The 19,996-nt window shown below is 37.9% G+C and overlaps 1 protein-coding gene across 2 annotated transcripts in view; it reads right to left on the bottom strand.

The window, feature by feature from the left end:
* dgkb (diacylglycerol kinase, beta) overlaps positions 1-19,996 on the bottom strand; it is a 768,700-nt gene that overhangs the window by 528,137 nt on the left and 220,567 nt on the right. For both annotated transcript variants that reach the window (XM_073054135.1, XM_073054136.1), the window contains exons 6-7: positions 18,877-19,038; positions 5,541-5,590 (exon numbers count right to left, since the gene is read on the bottom strand). In XM_073054135.1, coding sequence (XP_072910236.1) covers positions 5,541-5,590; positions 18,877-19,038 — 212 coding nt within the window. The remainder of the gene's footprint in view (positions 1-5,540; positions 5,591-18,876; positions 19,039-19,996) is intronic.

The raw sequence follows: 19,996 nt of genomic DNA, 5'->3' as shown, positions 1-19,996 counted from the left end.
GGAATAAATAAATAAATAAGGGATGGGGTAAGAAGGGAAGGAGGAGCATTAATGGAAGTTAGAGAAATCGATGTTCATGTCATCAGGTTGGAGGCTACCCAGACGGAATATAAGGTGTTGTTCCTCCAACCTGAGTGTGGCTTCATCTTGACAGTAGAGGAGGCCATGGATAGACATATCAGAATGGAAATGGGACGTGGAATTAAAATGTGTGGCCACTGGGATATCCTGCTTTATCTGGCGGACAGAGCGTAGGTGTTCAGTGAAACGGTCTCCCAGTCTCTCCCATTTCACGCACATCTGCTCTCACCCCAACCGCCCGCCACCCTACTCGGGATAGGGTTCCCCTTGTCCTCACCTACCACCCCACCTGCCTCCGGGTCCAATATATAATTCCCCATAATTTCCGCCACCTCCAACGGGATCCCACTACCAAGCACATCTTTCCCTCCTCCCCCCTTTCTGCTTTCCACAGGGATCGCTCCCTACATGACTCCCTTGTCCACTCGTCCCCCCCACCCCCCCATCCCTTCCCACCGATCTCCCTCCTGGCACTTATCCTTGTAAGTGGAACAAGTGCTACACCTGCCCTTACACTTCCTCCCTCACCACCATTCAGGGCCCCAGATAGTCCTTCCAGGTGAGGCGACACTTCACCTGTGAGTCGGCTGGTGTGGTATACTGTGTCCGGTGCTCCCGGTGTGGCCTTTTATATATTGGTGAGACCTGACGCAGACTGGGAGACCGTTTCGCTGAACACCTACGCTCTGTCCGCCAGAGAAAGCAGGATCTCCCAGTGGCCACACATTTTAATTCCACGTCCCATTTCCATTCTGATATGTCTATCCATGGCCTCCTCTACTGTCAAGATGAAGCCACACTCAGGTTGGAGGAACAACACCTTATATTCCGTCTGGGTAGCCTCCAACCTGATGACATGAACATCGATTTCTCTAACTTCCATTAATGCTCCTCCTTCCCTTCTTACCCCATCCCTTATTTATTTATTTATTCCCCCCTCCTTGTTTTTTCTCTCTCTGCCCCTCTCACAATCACTCCTTGCCTGTTCTCCATCTCCCTCTGGTGCTCCCCTCCCCCTTTCTTTCTCCCTAGGCCTCCCGTCCCATGATCATTTCCCTTCTCCAGCTCTGTATCCCTTTTGCCAATCACCTTTCCAGCTCTTAGCTTCACCCCTCCCCCTCCGGTCCTCTCCTATCATTTCGCACTTCCCCCTCCCCCTCCTACCTTCAAATCTCTTACTATCTTTTCTTTCAGTTAGTCCTGATGAAGGGTCTCGGCCCGAGATGTCAACAGTGCTTCTTCCTATAGATGCTGCCTGGCCTGCTGTGTTCCACCAGCATTTTGTGTGTGTTGCTTGAATTTCTTGCATCTGCAGATTTCTTTGTGTTTGCATAGTCACTCCTAGTTTGCAGAAAGAAGGTACTTGGCTGACTGTCAGCAGAGGGAAAGGGGGCCTTGCAGGCAGCTCGTGCAGATTACTCCTCAATAATAAGGATACTGCTCTGGATACTGACCAACCAGGGGAAGTGGCAGCGACTGAGTCTCTGGCACTGAGTCTGGCTTTCTGGCTCAGAAAAGGAATGCAGTATTGATAAGGGGTTCTATAGTTAGAGAAGCAGACAGGAGATTATCTGGATGTGAAAGAGACACCCCAATGGTATTTTATTTCCCAGGTGCCGGGGTCAGGGAGACCTCAGATTGAGTCCGCAGCGTTCTAAAAGAGGAGAATGAGCAGCCAGAGGTTGTGATGTATATTAGTACCAACAATGTGGGTAGGAAAAAAGAGGACGTCCTGAAGAAAGAATATAAGGAATTAGGTAGAAAGTTGAAAAGCAGGACTTCCTTAGATTGCTGCCTGTGCCACGCATCAGTGAGAGTAAGAAAAGGATGTTTTGGCAGATGAATGTGTAGCTGAGGAATTGGTGCAAGGGGGAGGGTTTCAGGTTTCAGGATCATTAGGATCTCTTCTGGTGAAGGTATGACATGTATAAAAAGGGCAAGTTGCACTTGAATCAGAAAAGGACCGATATCTTTGCAGGCAGGTTTGCTAGACCTGTTGGGGAGGGTTTAAACTAATTTGGCAGAGGGGTGGCAACCAGAGTGATTAGGCAGAGGATGGGTCAGTTGGTTTGCAAGTCGACGTGACTGTGAGGATGGACAGGCAGAAGACAGGGCAAAACTGCTGTCAATGGGATGAGTTGAACCGTACAATAGGGGCAAAATCAAAAATGGTGATGAATACAGGATGGAAGATGTTATCTTTGAAGTCACGCAGTATAAGGAATAAGGTAGGTGATCGTGTAGCACAATTAGAGATTGGCAGGTATGACGATATAGGCATTACTGAGTCATGGCTGAAAGAAGATCAGAGTTGGGAAATTATCATTCAAGATATACATTGTATCAAAAGGACAGGCATGTAGGCAGAGTGGGTGAGGCGGCTCTATTGGTAAAAAAAAATCCTCAGAAAGAGGTAACATAGGATCAGAAGATGTAGAATTCTTGTGGGTAAAGAGACCCTGATGGAGTTATATAGAGGCCTCTGAACAGTAGCCAGGGCGTGGGATACAAATTACAATGGGAGATAACAAAGGAATGCAAAAAAGGCAATGTTACAAACATCATGGGGGATTTCAATATGCAGGTAGATTGAGGAAATCAGGATGGTGCTATATCCCAAGAGAGAGAATTTGTGGAATGCTTACAGATGAATTTTTTGTGTAGATTGTGGTTAAAGCCACTAGGGAATCAACTATTCTTGATTGGTATTGTGTAATGAACCAGATTTGATTAGGGAGCTTAGGGTAAAGGAATCCTTAGGAGACGGTGATCATAATATGATAGAATTCATCCTGCAGTTTGAGAGGTAAAGATAAAGTCAGGTATATCAGTATTACAATGGAGTAAAAGGAACTGCAGAGGCATGAGAGAACAGCTGGCCAACGTTGACTGAAAGGGGACACTATCAGGGATAACGGCAGAACAGCAATGGCTAGAGTTTCTGAGGCAATCAGAAGTCTGGGATAAATACATCCCAGAGAAGAAGTTGTTTTCTAAAGGATGGATGAGGCAACCATGGCTGACAAGGGAAGTCAAAGAGAGCATAAAAGGAAAAGAGAGGACATAAATATAGCAGGAGTTTGTGGAAGTGGAGTATTCAGAAGCATTTAAAAACCACCAGAAGGCAACTAAAAAGCCTTAAGGAGATAACATATTAAAAATGGAGGTAAACTAGCCAATAATATCAAAGAAAATACCCAAAAAAAGTGCAGATTTATAAAGCATAAAAGAGGGTTGAGAGTAGCTATCAGACCACTGGAGAGGTAGTAACGTGTGACAAAGAAATGACAGACAAACTTAAGTATTTTGCATTAGTTTTCACTGTGGAGGACACTAGCAGTATACCAGCAATTCTAGAGTGAGTGTAGTTGTGATGATTGAGGAGAAGGTGCTTCAGAAGCTGAAAGGTTTGAAGGTAGGTGAGTCATCTGAACCAGAAGGACTACACTCCAGGGTTCTGAAAGAGGTACGTGGTTGAAGAGATAGTGAAGGTACTAGTAATTTCAAGAATCACTAGATTCTGGAATGGATCCAGAGGACTGGAAAAATGCAAATGTCCCCCCACTTTTTAAAAAAAGAGGGAGGCAGAAGAAAGGAAATTATAAACCAGTTATCCTGTCTTCAGTGGTTGGGAAGTTGTTGGAGTCCATTACTACGGATGAGATTTCAGGGTACTTGGAGGCACATGATGAAACGGCCCGAAGTCTGCATGGTGTCCTTATATGGAAATCTTGCCTGACAAATCTGTTGAAATTCTTTGAGAAAATAACAGTCTGTATAAACAAAGGAAAGTCAGTGGATGTTGTTTACTTGGATTTTCAGAAGGTCTTTGACAAAGTGCCGCACATGAGGCTGCTTAACCAGATAAGAGCCCATGTTATTACCGGAAAGATACTAGCATGGAGATTCAGATTGGATACTGGCAGGAGGTAAAGAGTGGGAAAAAGGGGCCTTTGCTGGATGACTGACAGTGACTAGTAGCGTTCCACAGGGGCCATGGTGGGAGTGCTTCTTTTCATGCTATATGCCAGTGATTTGGATGGAATTGATAGCTTTGTGGCCAAGTTTGCAGACAATACAAAGATAGGTGGAGGGACAGGTAGTGTTGAGGAAAGAGGGAATCTACAGAAGGACTTAGACAGGTGGAGAGAAAAGTCAAAGAAGTGGCAGATGGAATATAATGTAGGGAAGTGTACGGTCATGCAACCCTCGTGCAGGATTCCCTAAAGGGTAACTTGTGGGTTGAGTCAGTGGTAAGGAAGGCAAATGCAATGTTAGCGTTCATGATGAGTGAGGTAGGATATAAGAGCAAGTTTGTAATGCTGAGGCTTTGTGAGGCATAGGTCAGACTGCACCTGGAGTATTATGAGCAGATTTGGGACCCTTATCTCAGAAAAGGTTTGCTGGCATTGGAGAGAGTCCAGAGGAGGCTCAGGAGAATGATTCCGAGAATAAAAGGGTTAACATATGAGAAGCATTTGATGGCTCTGGGCCTGTGCTCACTGGAGTTTGGAAGAATGAGGCGGAATCTCATTGAAACCTATCGAGTATTGAAAGGCCTAGATAGAGTGGATGTGGAGAGCATTACTTGCATATATCATTATAACAGAGATAAGGAGGAACTTCTTTAGCCAGAGGGTGGTGAAGCTGCGGAATTCATTACCACAGATGGCTGTGCAGGCAAGTCACTGAGTATATTTAGAGCGGATGGTGATAAGTTCTTGATTAGTCAGGGTGTCAAATTTTACTGAAAGAAGGCAGGAAATGGTTTTGAGAGGGATAATACATCAGTCATGATGGAATGGCGGAGCAGACTGATGGTCAAATGGCTTAAATCTTATGTCTTATGCTCTTGCGGTCTTCTAAATGGAAGGAGCTGGCCGGAAGGGCAGAATGTCCCCACATTATTTTTATGTTAATGCTGAGCAATATAGTGTAGAAGCATTGATTATGGAAATATTTAGTTTCATTTTGAAATTAAGTAAATTTGAAATTTTTGATTTGCTAAGTAAGTTGCTACTACATTTTTTGTTCCTTAAAAATAAGTTTTAACAATCAATCATGTATTGTTAAAACTTAGATAATAATGGATAAAACAAGGAAGAAGATTTTGTTCATTTTTGTGTCAGAAAATGCAACATCTTTCTATGGCCATATTGAATGACAATAATGTCTTGTTTTTACTGAGTTCACCAACAAACCACTGTAGATTAATGCCAATATTGTACTGTGGTTATGTTAACGAACCAGTATCAGTGGCCAGGACTATAGACCAAGAGACATGAATTCAAAATCTTCTACAGCTACTGAATTAAATAAATTTGTCCTAAAATGGTAATCACTTGCTATTGTTATAATCTACTCTGAAAATAAAGCATGCAGGTAGGCCTGTATTGTGTATCAATAGCAAAATACAATGAATAAAATTTTAGCGATCACCAGGGCTCTAGAGATCTTACCGAGCTATCTAGCGACCCATTTCCATCAGTGTCATAAAGACGAAACATGACTAAAAGGGAAAATAAAAAGAAATCATTCATCTTTGAAAAGCATCCCTAACATATCAATAAAACCTTATCAAAAAAGGAGTCGATCCCATACAAAACATTCCCATTTACAAATAATTTCTCATTTACTTAGAGCTCTACTAACAGGAATGAATCTCAATAGATTCAATAATAGATTCAGAATATCAATAGACTCAGCAGATGCATATTAAGCTAATCTTACAATAATTTCCACACAGGCTATTTCAGGTTTGATATTAAATTACTTCATATATTAAAATAAACCAGGATTTAAAATGTAGGAGTAGGCTATCTTGGTTTTGATAGGGCATTACTAATCAGTTAGCTCATTACTATTTCCTTCAGAAAAAAATAAAATTTAATTAACTGATATTTTTACAATTGTGAGGCAAATTAACAAAGTAGATGCAAAGAACATGCATCTTCTTTGGGGAAGATCCAAAACTTGGGCCTCTTTTAAGTCCAAACAGGAATTCAGGAGGAACCGCCCTTCTTAGTGACAATAAACTGTGGAACCAGTAACAAAAATGTTGTGGTGAATAGTAAAAACACATTTAAAGCCAAGAGAGAAAATACCCTAGCCTAGAGGGAGAGGGATAAAAGCAGTCAAATGTGAGAAATTAATAAATAGAGTTAAAGGTTAAAGGATACGCACATGCAGCATTAATAGCAGCATAAACCATAAAATATATTTGTGTGATGCAATTCCATGAATAAAACTATCAGGATAAAAAATGTTTGAATGTGTAATTTTGCCTTATGGGGATAGGATGAGGGGCAGGGAGAGGGGAAGAGGGAAAACAGCTTATTTAGCCCCCTACATTGGGGAAAGGTGTAGGCCAGCTATACCATGGACAGTGAGTCTAGGCAGCAGAACAAGCCTTGCTTTTTATATATTAGCACCTAATGAAGTGTGGGCTTAAAACAAAGTTTAATTTTCCTGTCAAATTCACAAAAATAGCAACATCAGCTAGCAATCGACAAAAGCACAACTTGTCAAGAGGCAATTGTATTTATAATAAATACAGCGACTGCTGGAAAATGATGATTTGCTGATGGAGTTTTCAGGTTCCACAAAAAATGTAATTAATGCATATTCTTCCACCACAGTACCATATTTTACTTCTTGTTTTTGCAATAATTCTTGATATGATACTAACAGTGTATCACATTCACATATGCTGTGCTCTATATTTCTCATGAAATCTGAAGGCTGGTCTGTATTTTGAATATCATAAAAACGGGGAGCAGCGGTATGTTTATTGAATGCAGATGTAGAGCACTCACCAAATAGCTCTGGTTAGTGGGATGACCTGTTGGTATTAGAAAGCAATGAAGTTCCCAATGTCCACAACAATTCAATTGCACTTGCACAACTAAATGCACAAAATGATGGTGTCCCCATACCAAGAAAAAACACTCGCTTATTATTGAAATAAAGATATAACTGGGGAAATCAAGTCGATTCTTCATGTATATTTTTAGGAATATCATGCTTATTCATGTTATGGATTCTAGCTAACTTGTTACCAATAGACAAAATAAGACACTTTGAAACCACAATCTAGATATCAGTTAGGTCCCAACATGAATTATGTTAAGGGATTAAGAGAGTATTATGGAAGTGCTGACACAGCCTAGTGTGAACAAATACAAATATAATATTAGAATTATAAGGTCTACAGTCTTAATGTATGGAAAAGATATAATCTTACTTAAGTGTATCCTATTAAAAATATTCATGACAGAATTATTATGAATTGCTTTCCATTTGATTTTCTGAATGCAAACAGATCTCCAAATAATCACTTGATTTGTATTTCAGAAATAAAATATTGAACATTTAAAATCCAGAAACATTAAAACCTTTGACTGCCAGTTAGTGACAGAATACTGCAACATTAGCAGCAGACCTCCAGCAGGGGGTGCTCTATCTCTCTGCATTCTCTGCAGTTCTCTCTGGGACAATGGTAAGTATGTGTAAGAAAAAGGTAGATTCCTTTTGATAAAATTGCATTAAAATATTACCAACAGATATAACAGAATTTCACAGTAACTCATTCAGTTACAAATTCACGAGTAAATTATAATCAGATATAATTAGAGCCTTTTCCAAAATATTCAAGATTTACCTTTGGGAAAGGTTAATTTGAAAACTTACTTGAAAGTTTTAGGACAGCTGGTCACAACAGCATGATGCAGTAACTAGCTGCTTTAAGGTTACGGTTCCATACCGCAGTAGGATCTGCAGTCCAGAGACATCTATCTACCTGATGCAAGATATCAGTGGCTGTGGGACTGTTCCATAAAACAGTACAACACAGGAACAGGTCCTTCAGTCTACAACATATGCCAAATTAAACTAATTCTCTGTTGCCTGTGCCTGGTCCATATCCCTGCATTTCCTGTATATTCATGTGTCTATCTAAAAGCCTCTTAAATGCCATTGTCATTTATAGTAGAAATGATTCTATCACTCCCACCAGCAGCCTGTTCCTGGTGCCCACTGCTCTCTGTGTAAAAAAAAAACTATTGCCCCAGCCAACTCCCATAAGAACAAAGAACTCTCCCTGCAAGCCTGTTCCACCGCAGCTGATCCTCCACCTTACACTATTTTTTCGTTCTACCCTCATAATACCTGAATCCTTTAAAGTCCAGAATCTGTTTTGAATGAATACCACAGCTGACCCACCACATATAGAGACTTCTAATGGTTCACTACCTTCTCCTCATCTCAGTCCTGAATAGCCAATTCATTACTCAAACTGTACCCCTGGTCCTGAACTCACAGCTAGAGTAAAAATTGTCCCTGTAGTTACCTGTTGTGCTTGATCAATTTTCTAAGTTAAAAAGAGATCTTTTATTCTGCCCTAATGGCTTCATAGTCCTTCATGGACTCCCTGAAGCATAAAACAATGGCTCAGATCATGCTGATAGCAAGCCAGCAGTTCAAACAGAATGTCATGAACAAGCACATAGTTGCACGTACAAATGTGTTGCATCTGGTTTGCCCCTGGATTTCATTTCAAGACCATTCCTCAGTCTCCTCAACCCCTGCAACCTGAGTAAGGAAACATTATCTAAACATTGAGAAATCACAAAGCTTTGAAATGCAGAGGGATATGGGTGTCCCACTGCAAGATTTGCAAAAGTCTTTTGTGCAAGAACAGCAATGTTGTTCAGGAAAGTTGATAGAACATTATTTTTTGCTGGAGAACTGAATATGAAAATAGTAAGGTTATGCTTCAGTTATTTCTTGGGACTGCATCTGAGGCACTATATACAATGTGAATCTCTTTTATTTTCAGTTAGTATGTCAAAATATTGTGAGTACTTTAAGTTCATAAAAGGTTTACTAGATTAATACATGGAATATGCCTGTTCCCCGAAGGAGGAAAGGCTGGACAAAGTAGCTTTGTAAACACTGGAGTTCGGAGAATGAGAGGCATATCAATTGAAACATGCAAGATCCTAAGGGCCTTAAGGGTGTTAATGGAGTGGATGTGGAAAGAGTGTTTCCTCTTGTGGGAGAATCTAGAATTAGTGATGACTATTTAATAATAAAGGGGTTACCCACTGAAGACGGAGATGAGGTGAAAGCTTTTTCTCTCTTGGAATTTCACAAGTCTTTGGACTTTCCTTCCTGAAAAGATACTGAAAGCCAAGTCTCTGAATCTTTTAACACAGAGATAGATAATTTTTTGATAAACAAGTGGGTGAAAAGTTACTGTGGTAAACTGGAAAAGAGTTGAGATTACAATCAGATCAGATATAACTTTATTAAGTGACAGAATAGGTTTGAGGGACTAAATAGCCTGCTCCTGCTCTTAATTCATATATTGGTGTGGCGTAGAATACCATTTCCCTTCTTTGATCCTGTGCTTCCAATTAGTTTGAATATCCAATAAAAGTTGCCTTGAAATTATAGAATAGCATTACTGAGGCCAACATTTAGCTATTCAATTCTCGCTGTGAAGTTCTTTAAAAAGTTCCCAGTAACATCACAAATTTTATGTGGTGGGTTTAACATTCTGATATGCTAATGCTCACAAGGCTTTAATCACACAAACACTTAATCTGGAATCCCTAAGTACCTTTGAGAGTGAAAAATGGAGGGTTCACAAGTAGCCAATTGATGAAAACTTCCAGGACATGGCACTCCTTCATTTTTCTTTTTCTGTCCATTAACAATTTTTTAAACAATAATCTCCTGGGTCTTTTTTAAATGGTTATTTTAACCATCACTTACCAAGTGCAGATGTCTAACGTATCTACAGTCCTGATTAAGACAAGTAGTTGTTCCTCATTCTGAGTCACAATTTCTCCAATGAGTAGAGAGGCACCCATGCTTGTTCTTTGCAATAAAGTTCAAAGGATTTTGTGATGGATTAGGTGGCGATACTGGCCCCTCCCATCAATAACCATTTTTGAAACCTAACTTTGCAATTGGTTGGAGGTACACTACATTCACACTGTTAAGTGTTTTTTTTTTGCTTTTGGTATCAAGCACTCTGGAGTCAGTTCACTGTCTTGATTCCTACATTATATCACCACAACCATGCATATTTTATATTGACTGATTAAAAATATAGAATGATAGCTTAAATAGAAGTAAAATAATTCATCTCATTTGAGTGGTAAATTGATGTTTAGCTCTGTTTAGCTTATTACACTATATTTCATTAAATGTTTTTTCTTTTCAATCAACCTGATATGTCCACTCTTTTCATGGCCCCACAGCAGACATACAAAACTAGCAAAACAGCCATTCTTCATTACTTACAGTCAATTTTAAAATGTGTATTTGCAATGGGACATCTTGGACACAACACATATCAGGCTATCTCTGGTTTTTGGCATGTCAGTTTCTCTCCATTAAAACCAACAGGTCAAGTTAACCGATTTTATCTTCATGTGGTAATGTTTAGGACTGCAGCCAAAGTATGCACAGCTGTGGATTTCCTAAACTGTCATTCCAATTGCCCTTCTGACTGTCATTAGCCGAATCAAAGGTGGTGACGAATCAGCATATAGGAAAGAGATCAAAAATCTGTCTGAGTGGTGTCACAACAACAACCTCTCACTCAATGTCAGCAAGATAAAGGAGCTGGTTATTGACTACAGGAGGAGGAAACCAGAGGTCAATGAGCCAGTCCTCATCAGGGGATCAGAGGCGGAGGGGGTCAGCAGCTTTAAATTCCTCAGTGTTATCACTTCAGAGGATCTGTCCTGGGTCCAGCATGTAACTGCCATTACAAAGAAGGCACCACAGAACTTCTACTTACTTAGAAGTTTTCACAAATTTGGCATGTCATCTAAGACTTTGAAAAACTTCTATCGATGTGTGGTGGAGTGTATATTAACTGGTTGCATCATGGCCTGGTGTGGAAACACCAATGCCTTTAAATAGTAAACCCTACAAACAGTAGTGGATACTATATGGGTAAAGCCCGCCCCACCATTGAACATATCTACATGGAGCACTGTCACAGGAAAGCAGTATCAATCATCAAGTACCCATACTGTCCAGTTCATGCTTTCTTCTTGCTGCTCCTATAAGGAAGGAGGTACAGGAGGCTCAGGACTCACACCAACAGGTTCAGAAATGGTTAATGCCGCTCAGCCATCAGGTCTTGAACCAGAGGAAAACTTTACTCACCCAATCACTGAACTAATCCCACAACTTATGGACCCATTTTCAAGGACTCATCATCTCACTTTCTCGATTTCTCACTTATTGCTTATTTATTTATTATTACAATTATATTTTTATTTTTCTCAGCTCAAGCTGGTAAAACCTGAGATACGGGTATGGCCCAGGATGATCATTTCTCAATTTCTAGGAATTTTCAGATTATCTATTGGTGTTTAGTATTGTGGCTTTCTGGAGAATTACTTAAATATTGTTGTTAATGCTAATAACTTAATGCTATTGAATAGTGACTTTGCGATGATACCAGTTGTAGATAAAACTATTGGGACAATGTATATCCTGTTCATTTTCCTTAGTCTTTCAATTTCCTCTTTTAATTCAGCATATTTCTGTTGTTTTCACTTACTGATTTCTGTATGTTATCTGTGTTGGAATGGTTATATCCATTAAGTAAGTTGTTCTTGCTTGTCTATTATCCTGTAATATTATATCCGGATGGTTATTATGGATTGTCCTATGTGTAATAGTCATGATATAGTTTGTCAAACTCTAAAACTGGATCAGGCTTGTATTTATAGTAGGTTTGGTGTCTTTTATGAGTTTGTATTTTAAAGCAATATTTTGGTGAATAACATCTGCCACTTGATTTTGCCTGTGTTAAGTAATCAGATTGAGTTAAATTGCTGCAGGATCCTGTAATGTCTTGGATGTTTCAGGCTTCTCTTGGCATTTTCTGATTTTCTACATTTAGCACCTTGAATTTGTTGGTCTTTTATTATGTATTTTTGATCATTTTTGGTGCTAACCACCTGGCCCTGTATTGCCTCAAGGAATCCTTCTGTTTCTGAGAAGAGGTCTCCAACTCCGACCCAGGCATTCAATGCTTCCTTGTTGACAATGTAGTCCACTCAGATCATGGGGATGGTTTCCATGGAGGGTCATGCATCCTACAGGACATCTCCATTGGTTAACCTTTGCTTCTGTAGTGATATTTTCTTCATTCTTCTGGATTGTGTTTTCATTTAAGTTTAGTGGTGTGTACTTCTTATCAGAATTGCATATGCTCACACGGAGTAGGGAATCCTGTTTTCATTGATGAAATTATAGCTTTAGAAATTAAACTGACTCCTGTGTAATTTTTTTAATGTCTGTTATTCCTCTTCCTCCTTCTGTCCTAGGCAATGTTAAGTGTGTTCGAGTGTGCACAGTGTTTTCTAAAATTGTCATTTTGTTTCTTATTTATCTTTGTAAATTTTCCAGATCTGTTTCGGACCAAGATATTATGCCAAAAGAATACACTAATATGGGTACATCAAAAGTGTTTAATGCCTTCGTTACAATTTTACTATTGATTTTCACCACACTATGAAGTAGTTTCTTTGCAAGTTGATATCCCAGATATGATATGTTTCATATTTTTCCATCGCTTGTATTTTATCATGTTGCTCTGTTCATATCCTACTAGTTCTATTGCACCTTTCTTTCCATTTAATGTTCTACACTTAGCTAATCCAAAATTCATGTTTATACCTTTAGAAAATAGTTATACTATTTGAATTAAATGCTTTAGCTTGACTGATGAAGGAGGAGTGTATAATTTTAAATTGTCTACGTATAAAAGGGGTGTCAAGGTATAATCATTTAGCTGTCTCTGATTTGATAAACTATTTTCATCTGATTCAGTAAATTAGACAGCAGTTTTAAAGCTAGACAAAACCAAAGTGGGCTTAGACAGTCACCATGAAAAATGCCTCGGTTTATTTTGATAATGGTGGTTGTTCTTTTTTTGATTGTTAATAGATAGGGTGATTATGGTACACCAATGCTTCATCAGGTGTTTAAGGAATTTCACAAGTATTGGGTATAGTTTATATATATTGAGAACTTCTATTAAACATGAGTGTGGGATAGAATCAAATGCTTTTTAGTGATCAATGTAAAATAAAAGATTTTTGCTTTTCCGCCTGGCTTGATTTAGAATTACAGAATCTAGTATCAGTTGTACCTTACATCCTTTCACACACTAATGGCATCTTTTCTGCACTTCTGTAAGTATATTGTGGTTAGCTAAGTGAGTGGTGATTAGGTGTGAGACACATCATGTTACAATTTTATACATAGTTTGTAAACAAGTAATAGGACAATATTTTGATGGATCTTTTGTGATTTCTCCTTTAGGTAAGAGATATGTTTTACCTTCTGTCAGAAGTTTGGCACTTCTTCAGGATTTATAAGGAAGTAGTTGATATGGTTTAATAGATATGAATGAAGGCAAGTAATTTTTTATACCAATAATTATGAATATCATCATTGCCAGTACTTTTCCAGTTGTGGGTATCTTTTATAACGGCTTTTAGTATATCCATTGTAAATTAAGGTGTTTGCATATCTTCAATTGTTTGAGTGTGTCCTTTCCCTCTAATTCAGCTTGCTTCTTGATGGTGCGTCACCCTGTTTGACCAGATAGTAGACCAAAAGTTAATTACCTCTGTGGTTGTTGGTAATTCTGTGCTAAGGTTGTTGATAATTTGGTGCATTGAACTTAGGTTCAATGTCCTGTATAAATTTTTTTCATTGTTCCTGAGTTGATAATTCTGTTTTCTTCATCTGGCACATTTCATTGATTTATTTAGCCTGGTTTTATATGCAGCAAGCTTTTGTTTTAGTGTATCTATAAATTCTACAGTGCTTTTGTTGGGTTTATCATACATTGTAGCATCTTATATTCCCTTAACTTTTGTTTTAACTTTCTTGCTTGGGTTAGCCATCTTATACTCCATTCGACAGGCTACTTCTTTTGTTTCTTAATCTCTTCTGCCATTTAGGTGTTCTTATTTAATTACTCAGTTTTGACTTTCTGTTACTGGGTTTCTCTGCTTATGAGCCATTGCATTGCACTGCTGTTACTATTGTTGTTAATAATTTTTTTCTTTCTGTATTTGCACAGTTTGTTGTCCTTTGTGCATTGTTGTTTGCCCGTCCGTCCTGTTGGGTGCAGCCTTCATTGATTTGACCATGTTTCTTGTATTTACTGTGAACTCCCACAAGAAAATAATGCAATTTGATAATAACTTTACTTTTGACTTTTGAGTTTACCTGTGAATTGAGCAGGATGACTTAGAATAAATATCTGCATTTTTCAATGCTGGCTTAGCAAAGCAGGTGGGAAAATTACAGGTAATTTTACTTGTTTGATTAGCTTCCATTCTTATTATGTTATTTAATCTAATTAAATAATTTTCCTCTTTTAAAATATTATGATAAAGTCAGACATTCGCAAACATACAAAATCTGTGACAGCTTTTTTATATAGTAGTTCCTTAGGTCCTGATCTCATCAGACACTGCTCCTCCTCCTAAGCTGAGCAGAAACTGAAATGGTCCTGTGCATGTAGATTTTGTTACCACAGAGCTGGAAATTTATTTTATATAATGTTAATATAATTTTGAAATTATGTTAATATAGTTCTGAAATTATGCTAATATTATGTGTGAAATACCCTATAATTATGTGTTGATGAATATAATCCATAAATTATCTGAATAATAAAGTACCACAACCTTTATTTTGAAGCATTTTAGAGCTCAAGAGATTTACATTATCTGTGTTTCAAGTTACAACACTGTTACAAATTGTAACACAAACATAGAAGGCAGAAGCCCTTCATTAATAATCTGCCAGTCCACTGAACACCGACACCATCTAGTCAAAACACTTCACTTTTGCCATTGTGCCTGCCAGCCAGTTTGACTGCCGAACATTGTTTACTTGTGTTGTGAGTTGTGGTTTTTGTTTGCTTAATGTGCACATTACAAAAAAATACCATTTCAAGTTTTCAGATCGTGTAAACATTTCTTGCTCAGATCAACAGTTGGTTCATGTAGTTATATAAACAAATAGTGGGAACATTGTCAGTAGTCAAAAGAATGCCATGAACACCTTGCCAATCAGCTCACAACTAGCTTTGCTGAGAAAATTCAGAGAGATGACCTGCTCCCAGGAGTGAGTGCACATGGCAAGCCTCTCTATGAAAGTTATGGGACATGAAAAGTTAACAGGTTGAGAACAATTAACTATATACTAAACTTCCCGACAAACATTACACAGTCAAATCTCCATGTAGTCTCAAGCATTCATGAAGTTATTTTTATATATTTGAATGAGAAAAATTGGAACTATATTTGCTTGAAGTAAACCTAAATTTGAAATTCTTCAAGTAGCCATTTCCCTTAAAACTCTGGCCCACATTTCCAAACTTTTCTGGGCCACCGTCCCCTTGGCTCCCAGACCACATCACTAGCTCCCCCTCCCTTTCCCACCATTACATAAAAACTATTAACAACTTTGATCTATGGTGCACAGTGAAAGAAAATAGGAACTGCAAATACAAAGTAGTGACAAATAATTGCAAAAATTATTATTATTATAAAAATTTAAATGTATTTAAATCTACAAATAAAAATATTTATTTAATTACAGTATATACTATTTTCATCAACAATTCTAGAGAATACATTAATCCAACTGTTCACTACTTCATTGCTTTTTCATTTTTCAATGTAATGGATGGGCTTGGTGCAGTGATATCAGCTTCTCAACACCTGGCTAAATGAAATTCAGGAGTCTCTGATCCATGTTTTCAGGAATTTGCGGACTGTTTTTTTGCTGATAAAGAATTGGGTGACTGCACTGAAACCGCGCTCCACTAAGTATAATGTTGGAAATGCAATAAAGAACATATTGACCTTTTTCCACAGTGCATGATAGTGTGCAGAGATTTATTTCTGCAACCAAAAGTTTTGATATGACTTTTTGAACCTCACCTTCAGCTCAAAGCCAGTTTGCAGAGAGATCAGTTCTTCCTCCATCCTTCCTGTTAATTCCTCATTACTAATGTTCAGTTCATTACCCAATCTGGAATTTGAATCAGGAGAAGATCTTGAAATCTCTTTTACACATCTTGATGCAACACACCCAAGTGGGTACAGGATACTTGAAGATCATCACCTGATATTCCTTCTTTCTCTTCTAACTCAGAGAGGCTCAGAAATTGGAAAAGGTCATGAGTGCCAATGTTGCACTTAAATAAGTTTAACTCGGTCAGGAACGTGGAGTCGACTGATTTGATTTTGATGATTTTCACTTCATTTCCTTGCAATTGTTATGCCTAATATTCTTGAGTTGATAGCTGAATGAAGCATTCAAGTCTTCAAAAAGGATCCGTGAATTACACAGTGAATGGTAAATATGTTAGGTACAGATTCTCTCAAGAAAGTAATAACCCCACAGTGGCGTCTTGTCATTGACGGTGCTCCATCTGTTGCACAAGCAAGAATGTTGGTCAGTAGAATTGTCCTCGTCTTTGAAAAATTGCTAAAAGAAATCAAAATATTGACTTCCCCTTTGAATCTGTTTCTAGTCCCCTTGCAAATAACAGCAATGGAACCACACTTACGTCTTTTATGAAGTGAACATATTCAAGAAGCAAAGATTTGTTGCCTGGCAAAATTGTCTCATCAAACTGCAGAGCAAATTCTGTTGTTCTAAGTATGTTGTCCAATATGTCTTCCACATCCTCAGACATTTCACCTATTTGTCTTTGAACAGAGCTGTTGCTGAGCAGAATTTACTTCTATTAATTGGTCTGTTAACTTATGCAAAACCATACTCAGAACCTCCCTTACTGCTGGGAGAATTAATTCTTCTCCAATTGTATGGGGTTTTCCAGATATAGCAATGCGCAATGAAATGTTATATAAAGCATGCAAACCATCACTGTTTTGAAACATGTTTTGAAATGTTTTATGTTTCTGAAAGTTTTCACGAAGTGACTGAAAAATAAATCAGTTCTTGTTTACTTTATCAGAGTGTATTTTCTTCAAATGTTCAAGGAGCATTCAAAAGGGCAGATTATGAACTTCACTCCATTGAACGGCATAACCGAATTCACAAGAACTGAGTCTCCGCGTGATTATGGGAATCATAATAACTAACAGTGTAATACAGTAGTGAATAGCAATAATGTATGGGCCAGGCATGGAAATAACATGATTTCCTCAGTTCAGATTCCTCATGATATGCCAAATACATAAGTTTTTCAACAACTATAATGCTCTTCGAGCAACATCTAAGAGAATAGTGGGTTAGCATGAGATGACGTGATTACGTGATCATTGTAATCAATTATCACTGATGATCAAATACTTACTATAAGTAGTTCATTTTAAAAATTAAACTCGGGGTCTCTCAGCTTCCCTCTGCACGACTGAATGCCCTTCCCCCCCACCGCCCCTATATCTTTATCACCTTTGTAGAAACTCAAACTGCCCCAGGGGTGTGATATAACCTATTTAGGGAACCACTAGTTTAGATTATCAAAGGTGATATGAATGGCAGCCACACACAAGTCAGAATACATAGATTCTAGTACTTATTTTTTTTTAAATAACAGTAGCCTCAAGCATTGTCAGCTTTTCAGAGATAATAACAGACACTGAGGAGCAGTCATTGACTTGGGAAATCACAGGCCCTCTGTTACAACTCACAGATTTACATAGCTGCAAATTTAAGAAATCTGAAGTCATCCATTATAATGAATGCATTTTTTTTTACCATTAGACATTCACTGGGTTGAAGTTGTGAGTAATCGAGGCTCTCTGATCATGAGGATTTCATGTTTAAGGCACGATGCTATCTTATTGTAGTTGAGGGGATTGGGATGTTATAATGGGCCTTAACTTCAAAGTTCACAGTAAATTTATTGTCAAAGTACATATGTCAGCACATACAACCCTGAGATTCATTTTCTTACAGATATACTCAATAAGTCCACAATGGAATAATAGCTATAATAGAATCAATGAGAGACTGCACCAACTTGGGCATTCAACCAGTGTTCAAAAGACAATAAACTGGGCAAATGCAAAAATAAAGAAATAATTAAAAAAATAAATAAGCGATAAATATCAAGAACATGAGATAAAGAATCCCTGAAGGTGAGTCCATAAGTTGTGGGAACATCTCAATGATGAGGCAAGAGAAGTTGAGGGAAGTTAACCCCTTTGGTTCCAAAGCCTGATCATCCATTTTCAGTGTCAAATTATTCTTGTTGTAAATTTGCACAAAAATAGAATAGAGGCAGGATTACAAAGGTCTGAAGGGGCAAAAAGCCTAACGATTCTTCAAATCCACGCACTGCCAACAGCACATGGACAACTTACAAGAGGGAAACTGATATAGCTATGGACCAACTTACATTTGTGAGGAGAGGAACTCTTTAGAAGAGCTAGTGATGGAAGGAAACTCAAGCAAATAGATTTCTGTAAAGTCCTTCACATATTTCAGGCAATGCTGGAATAGATCCCTCTTTTGAAGCCCCACATGTAATAAGCAGTGTTTGAATCAATATCATTTTAAGCCTATTATAACTGACTAAACAACTGAGTTTAAGTTAAAAATTGTATGTAGAGTGGCAATAGACTTGCCGACTTTTCTTTGACACCTCAACTCCAGTGGACTTGAAATGGCAATCCCATTCACACCTCTGTTGATGTAATGAAAGAAACTCTAAAACTTTCAACTGTTCTAGTGCAGATATAGTAGTAGCTTACATACATTCTAACTTGTCCTCAGGCCGACCTCCTTCCAGTAATGACAAGTAGCAAACTATGTCCTTCAGCTGAACCACATCTGGTCCATGAATGCTGGCAATGGAAGATGATACAGAAGGAGATGACATTTCTTGAATATTCTGCAGCTCATTCTTTGTTTCAGAGCCTAGGAAGGAAAATGAAACATATTTTCAAGCAGGAGTTGTATTTTTTTAACTTCACAAATTCACAAGGGACAAGAAATTGTGAATATTTTTTAAGACCATAAAAGTTGCCAGTTCATAATAACTCTCAAAAAATGTGCATTTCAAATGTTGTTTCGAAAAGATCAACAAATCTGATTCTGTAAGGCTAAGATTACAGAAGTGAAACACTGATAGAACAGCATTCATTTTCCTTGTTTATTTTCCTGTCCTTTTACTGTTATTTCCATTTCATATATCCTGCATTCCTCAACTGCTTTCAATTTTGAGACAAACCAGTATTTGATGAGATGGCCGTCGATGCAGGTTTTTTTTTTACATTTTCACTAATAGCAAATACTTACCCATTACTTTAGTATTTTTTTTCTCAACAACTCCAGGTCAATTTCCACAAAATAAAATCTTAGATAATGGTTCAAGTATTATTAAATTCATTGTAAAATATATTTGGAACATCATTTAATGTATAGAATTTTAGGAGACATTCCATGATTTGTACAGTGACATTATTTCATCTAATATTTTTCATAGTTTTAACTGAATTCATGGATCCTGTACTGAATGCATGATATGTATACTATATAGATATGTATATAGTATATATAATGATATGTATACTATGATAAATTAATTTTTAAAAAATGAGCAAGAACACTTTGTTTTGTGAAATGTAACATAAAACAACTGCAAAGATCGGAGCATTCACACATAAAGTGGTCAGGTCACTATTCAGTAGAGTATAGTACAGAGCAGTCCACTATAGAAAGAGGAGTAAAAAGCTAAAATTAAGACTTTTAGCATATGATACAGATTGCCCAGGGAAATTCAGCAATGGAAATCTAGCAAGTTGAGGAAAGAGATGACCAGATACCATTAAGCTTATTTCAAATGAAACTTCAGGCTGCCAGAAGGCTTCACAAC

The sequence above is a fragment of the Hemitrygon akajei genome, chromosome 8 (genome assembly GCF_048418815.1).
Source record: "Hemitrygon akajei chromosome 8, sHemAka1.3, whole genome shotgun sequence".
NCBI classification, from domain to species: Eukaryota; Metazoa; Chordata; class Chondrichthyes; order Myliobatiformes; family Dasyatidae; genus Hemitrygon; species Hemitrygon akajei.
This window is presented reverse-complemented; position numbering and strand designations above follow the sequence as displayed.